Below are 6879 nucleotides of genomic sequence, written 5' to 3'. Positions count from 1 at the left end.
ATTTTGGATAAGGGGTCATTCATGGGGTTCTGAGGTGTGTTGTGGAATGTGTACTTAATGTGTAGAAGAGGGAGACCTTTGCAGGAGGCTAATCTGAAAGTGAAAGGGGGCAGGGTAGAGACCTCTAGGGAGGGGTGCTCAGAAGCCAGGGAAATAGGTTTCAACCAGGGCAAGCAGGTGGAAAGAGGGAGGGGTCTGCGTGCGCACAGAGTCTCCAGGCGGCTTGTGAGCTGTCTCCGCTGGGAGGGGCGAGGCTGTCACTCGCTGGGGCGTTAGAAGCCGGAGAGGCGCTTGGAAAACTTGGCCCTCCGGAGGATCTGGTCACTCGCACTCCTCTGGGGACCTCAGAAGAAGGAGGACCTTTGGCCATGGGTGAGTGTGCGAGCTGGTGCGGATAAGTAGCCTAAAAGCTGGGCGTGGGGACGAGTGCTCTAGAAAGTGAATGTTTGTAGTCCTCAGATTGCACGGAACACCCGAGCCCCCCCAACCCCCACCCACAGCAGAGAGCCTGCCTCTGGACTTTTCCCGCAGGCGAGGGGGGGATAAGGTGGCGGCTAGAGGCTGGGGCAGGTGCTGGGCCATTTAAAATGGGCGAGGGCAATCATCCTGCAGCCCGGGGGGCGTTCGGTGTACGGTGCTCAGGGCTCAGGCCGGTGTCTGAGGAATAAAGAAAGGATTAGAAGTAGTGGATGGATTCCAGGAAGATCGTCGTTCTTACTTGTTGTGGGGTTTGGGGAGCAAGTGGAGACGGGCACAAAAGATGGAAACTTCATAAAACTTCCAGCTCGCACAGGTTGAGTAGAGGGAGGCGCTGGGGCAAGGGGGGGATGAGATTGGGGACAAGTTGCAGCCCTCGCGTCAAGTGAATGCTCATTTGCATAAAACGCTTGGAGTCCTAAGGCTGATTCACCCTGGGCTAGACCTGGATAAATAAGCATTATGGTTAAAGGACGTCCAGACTGGCTCAGGTCACTGGAAGGTACAGCTCCAAGCCGTTTGGATTCACTGGCGTTTCTAGGAGTCCTCCTCCTGGGAGTTCAGCAGCGCAGCTTGGAAAAGTCCCAGGAATGTTGGAGGGGTGGGCTGGAGGGGCGGAGAACTGGGTGTCGGTCGATCCAAACCCTGCAGGAGGAGGTGGTGGAAAAAGTTCAGGGAAGAGCGAGAGAGAGGCCGGAGGGAAGAAATCACCCACTCCCTGAAGACTTGGTGTGATTTGTTCAGCGTATCTGTACCCGGGCAATACTGCATTTCCACGGTTACTTATTAGCTATCCACCAGTGATTGGGGTTTACTATTCAAACGCCAGAATACTCACTTCTTCCGGTCCAAGTCCTTTACCCACCCCTCCCCCGCAACCCCCTTGTCCTTTGTTGTGAGGGATTTCTTCAAGAGTAAAGGAGGCCTTTGGGACTGATGTGCTCCTGTTGAAATTCCTAAATTCCCACAGGCTCCAGGGTTAGGGGATGCTTTGACTACTAATCGGTGGAGTTTATAGACACTGGCCAACTTGGCAGAAAGGAAAAAAGAGAAGGCTGAGGACATTTTTGCCTATGAATGTTAGCTCTGATCAAGACATTCATAGTCTCTTCTTGCTTGACCCTGGAAGAGCCTTAGAAAGAACCATTTTTAGGACTTTTGAATAAAACACTGTTGGAATGATCTACAAAATCGATTTTTTTTTAAAGATGTTTTCCAAAAAGGAAACAATATTTTCAGGGTATAAGAGAGAAACATTCTTTCAAGTGGGACAGAACTGTACTTTAGGCTTTTTTTTTTTTTTAATTCAGCATATAAACTCTTGTTAGAATAACATGGGGAGGGGGATTCTTACAAATGGAAAGCCAAAATAATTAACTCAATGTAATCTATTAATTGATTACTAAATGCATTAAGATGCTGTTTGGATCCAACATAATAAAGTATCAACAAAGAATGAAATAGTTTACCCTTATAAACTTGAGCTTGAGGGTTTAAACTGCTCACAATTTTATAGTTAATGATTTCTTTAAGTTGCTTTTCCAGACTATAATAAGAGCAATTAGTCCTGGATTTTGCTTCAATCTCTGCGGATAAATTGTCCATGCCAAATTACAGATAAGTATCCTGGGAAGGGGGCGGAGTTAACAACTGAGTTGTTACAATAATCCGGAGCTTGGCCTATAACTCTTAGAAACTATCTATAATCTCACAGATACCCCAAATTTGTTTATTCTTTCTTCTGCCAGGAATGGATTATGTTTTTCCTCTTGTCCTTGAGGTGACCCAAACTCATGTAGATGTCAGGTACCTAGTGGGAGAAAGGGAGTGCAGAGGATGTGTGAGAAATCATAGGTCAAGAAAGTAAAGGAAAGAACAGGTAACTATGAATAGTGGGAGCCAGAAGTCAGGGCTCGGGCAGACTCAGAAAAGCAGTGCAAAATAAATTAGGAAGAGCCAACTAGCAGATGAGAGGTGAATGAGAGAAAGAAGGAGGGAAACACCTCCAGAAACTAGAGAAACATTTGGTCATTAAATTCATATTACTCTTCTTTGAGTAATTTGCTGTGTAAAGCAGAACTCCATTACTTCATACCTCTTTTATTTAGTGGTAGTAGGGTAGGGATAGTAGGGGTTCAAAATTGGAGTCAGGATTGCTTGAAAAAGGGGGAATAACTGAAGGAGAATGCTGGATCCATCTTTTTCCTGTTATGCTGACTGAAATTTATCATTTACAGAAAGAACGATGGTGCTATGGGGTGAATATGTTTCTTGTTTGTGTAAGAAGAAGAAATTCCTCCTATAGCATTGTGAAAGAATGAGAGTAATTGGTTAATCAAACATTCTGAATAATTTATAGTCATATTTGTAATGCACAAGGCCAATTCTCAACAGAACTGATTTGTATAGTAGGCATATTGAGATTTTTGGCATCTCTTACTTTTTCTTTTTGTTCTCTTTTCTTTCTTCAGTGATGCCCTTGGCTTGTGTGGGTATGCAGGAAGGTTTTCCTTTGCTCCCAAATTCTGCTTTCCTGAAAGGATACAGCAAAGTATTTCATATTAAAAAGGCAGAGCTCACCATTTGCAAAGAGTGTTTACAGGTCAGCTGTAAGACTGACTTTAACCATTAAGCTGCTTAATTGTGGAATTTTAGGCTCCAGTAGAAAGATAGAGTCAAGGAATATATTTAATTTAGTTCCTAACCATGATACTCACTGCCCTACTTGACCACATTTGTGTCATAAATATTTACACTGACACGTTAATCTTTGTTTTGTTTATCAAATGATATTGAATATAATTTAGTTTAACAGGTATTATTACAGAAAGTTTCATGAAGGGAGTAATATTGAATTTGATTTGGAGATGAGAAGGATTTGGGAAGGGAAGAGGTGAAATCTTTGGTAGATTGGAAACACATAATAAAGATTTAAATTTAATAAAGGAAAAAGAATAAGAAAGTAAAAATATGATTTGAGGATTACCAACCTTTAGTGAGAGCTAAAGCCACTTATTGAATTATCTGTTTGAAGGTGAGAGCATAGAAAATACTAGTTGAGAAAGGATAAACCCTTTCTCAACTAGTTTGGAGGAAGAAGAAGAATACAAGCTACTTAATATGTTCTAATTGCCCCCAAATTAGAAAAATGAAATGTGACATCTTATATGATTGACATTAGATTCAAGAGTCCATATATTTTGATAAGAAAAAAACAAGATGGAAATGGTTTTTCAACTTCAGTAAAAGTGGATTGGTTGTGGATCTATAAAATTGTTTACAAATTTAGGTAAAAAATAATGAGATACAGTATTATCCTGAATTTATGTTTTATTTCAGGAAAAATATGACACTTTAAAAGCAGTCATGAATAAAGTACAAAGTGCTTAGGTTTGAAATAGGAGAGGCAGAGGACAATCCCATGTGTTTTGGGGTGGACCCTCAAACTTCTGAAATCTTGTTTTCTCTCTTTTTTTTTATTTTTGTAGATCAGATCTTAATTCAATAATAATTAGAGGGAAAACATGGACAAAAGATAAGGTTGAAGTATTTTTATTAAGAAAATTGAACATATTTTTTATGACTCTAGACTACTAGGTAATACTTAAAGGATCATTTGATCTCTAGTATGTTACTTTTCTGAGATGATTATAATGATCTGATTATATTCTGAATGAGAGAAAGATAAACTAATGTAGGCATCTATTGCTGCATAATAACATCCCCCAAAGAAGTGGATTATAATGATTCATTATTCTCTCTCATGGTTCTTGTGGGCTGACTCTCTGCTGAACAATTTTCATTTGAAGTCTCATGCTGTTACCATCTGATGTTGGCTGGGGATTCAGCCATCTGAAGACTTGATTGAACTGGTCTTTTAAGATAGCTCACACAAACCAGGGGCAGTGGCACAGGCCTATAATCCCAGCAACTCAGGAGGTTGAGACAGGAGGATTGCCAAGTTTAAGGTCAGCATCAGCAATTTAGCAAGGCCCTAAGCAACTTAGTAAGACCCTGTCTCAAAATAAAAAAAAAGAGGGGTGGGAGGACTGGGGGATGTGATTCAGTGGTAAAATCCCTCTGGATTCAATCCCCAGGACCAAAAAAAAAAAGATTGCTTGCACATACAGCTAGTAGTTGATGCTGCTCTGCTTGTGTTGGGAGTTTATCTGGGCCTACTCTTTTTTTTTTTTTTTTAATTTCCTTCGTGAAATGATGGCAGGGTTCCAAGAACAAGCACTTCAAGAATGAGTATCCCACGAAACCTAAACAGAAGCTACAAGAATTCTTAAGACTTAGCTTCAGGGAAACATCAGAACATGACTTTTGCTGCATGCCATTAGCCACAAAAGTCATCAAAAAGCAGTAAGATTCAAGGGTAGGGAGATTAGGCCTGTCCTCTTGATATCAAGAGTAGCATGCTTACATGAGGAAAGAAGCAATTAACTAATTAATCAACTAATTGATCTCATTCCTAGAAGTTATGTCCCATAAGTGTGCTTCACATTAAAACTAAAATCTCTGTATAATTTCTCTGAAATTTTGCATATGCATATGATCAATGACTGAACCTTTAATTACAAATATGAGGAAATATGTCACACTAAAATCTCACAGCAAAACATTTTAGTGTGGAAATTCATGCCTGGGTGGAAGGAAATGTGTTGGTAGAATACTGGGATAAAATCTGCTCAATATAGTTTCAAATAAAAGCAGTTAATCTTTCTATTTTCATTTAAATCTGAAGTTTTAAGACTATTATAAATTATTGTTCATTTTATTTATAATTGAGTTTGTGTCATAAATTGGAATATAGATGAATTATGAAAAATCTATATTAACTATTTTTTGTTACAATAAATAAATGCTTTATAATGATCTGCTTAGGAGCTGGCTTTATTTTGTAAGAATGGGCTACTTTTACATAATACATTATTTGAGTGGGTATGGAGTCATTAGAGACTTAAATATACTTATTTTTGGAAAAGATATAGTTAATTATGTTAAGATTCAACTTCATAAAACTTTTTATGTAATTTTTAATTGGCAATTAAAAGTGTCAATTTGATTAGAAAAAAATATAGGTCCTTTCTGAGACAATTGAAAAACAAAATAAAAAAAAATTAGGGTGAGTTGGGTTTAAATTTAAGGACAGAATTAGTTTCAACCTAGAAACTTACAGGCCTTAAAAAAAATTAGATTCTTAACTGTGTTTCAACTCATTTGACTCGAGGTCATTCTATTTTCAACTGTTTGAAAAGAGGTAAGAAAATGAGGATAGATGATGGGAAGCCATATACTCATTACGCACTGTCCATAATATAACAAGCCCCAAACCCAGCATCCCAACAAGAAATGAAAACTAGTTATATAAACACTATGACTGGAATAACATATGAGACTTCAGGAGGAAATATGACAGGTAGTTAAGAGAAATTCATCTATAGTTTGTTAAGATATTCATTCACTATAAGAGATCTATACCTGAACTATATAATAGTTAAATAAATACTTTTGCTATTTCTGTAAAAATTCTTTTCCTAGAGCCTGTAATTTTACTGTGTACTTGGAAAAACTTACAGAATATATTGGATCCTGACTCTGAAGCTCCAGATTCAGAAGGCTAGGGCTGCAGAGCTGGCCCTATAATGTTAGTTAGTGTACAGTCCCACTGATTTCCAGGCAGGAAGTCTGGGGTGTGCTTTGAGATTGGAACTCCAGAATGCTTGTCTCCCTCACAAGCTAAATGTTATTCCTTTACTTGTATCTGTAATACATTGTTTTAAATTCATTATTTGGTTATGACTCAAAAAATATAATCAAAAGCTCCATTTACATTTCTATTTCATTTCACCATAAACTTCCTAAGTCTCTATAGTTGCTGACACTTTGTCCGTACTAAGTCACCCATCAGCTTTATGGGGTGATGCTCTCCAGAGTATACTGAAATGTCTTTCCTGAAAATGACTAACAACTTCTATCTTCAGGGTTTTGAGTATTATTTATGTTTATGTAAATTCTAGATCTGTTTTTCTGTGCTTAGCTGTCAACTGTCTTCACCTAGTTGTCCCTCTAGTTCTTCAATATAAATATGTTCAAAACTAAAATCATCCTTCCAAGATCTGATCAGCTCTCTCCATTCTCCATCCCCTCTCCTTCCTCTTCAATACTTATTGTAGAGGGGTGCTAGTAGAAAAAGGAAGGTGAAAGAACTATCAAGGCTCATCGTGGGAGAAAATGCCCATTTATTGAGGAACAGCTCTGCATATTGAGCCGGGGATGGTTGGGCAGTTATGACAGTTTAATGGTTGAAGGGTTTGACAGTTGGCATGGGTGCTTTCTGATTGGTGGGTAAGGATCATGTGAGCCAGCAGAGGTCACCATTGGAAGGCTCTTCTTGGG

General features: G+C 39.0%; 1 protein-coding gene across 2 annotated transcripts in view; it reads left to right on the top strand.

Annotated features, from left to right (window-relative positions):
- Window positions 1-215: 215 nt before the first annotated feature.
- Window positions 216-6879, top strand: part of Gpm6a (glycoprotein M6A) — a 309399-nt gene continuing 302735 nt past the window's right edge. The window contains exon 1 of one of the 2 annotated variants that reach the window (XM_005325525.4): window positions 216-372. In XM_005325525.4, the coding sequence (XP_005325582.1) occupies window positions 369-372 (4 nt within the window). In that variant the 5' untranslated portion in view covers window positions 216-368. The remainder of the gene's footprint in view (window positions 373-6879) is intronic. The other variant, XM_040293981.2, reaches the window with a different exon arrangement.

Source organism: Ictidomys tridecemlineatus, chromosome 14 (assembly GCF_052094955.1).
Source record: "Ictidomys tridecemlineatus isolate mIctTri1 chromosome 14, mIctTri1.hap1, whole genome shotgun sequence".
NCBI classification, from domain to species: Eukaryota; Metazoa; Chordata; class Mammalia; order Rodentia; family Sciuridae; genus Ictidomys; species Ictidomys tridecemlineatus.
Note: the sequence above shows the minus strand (reverse complement) of the source record. Positions and strands in the feature narration are given on the sequence as shown.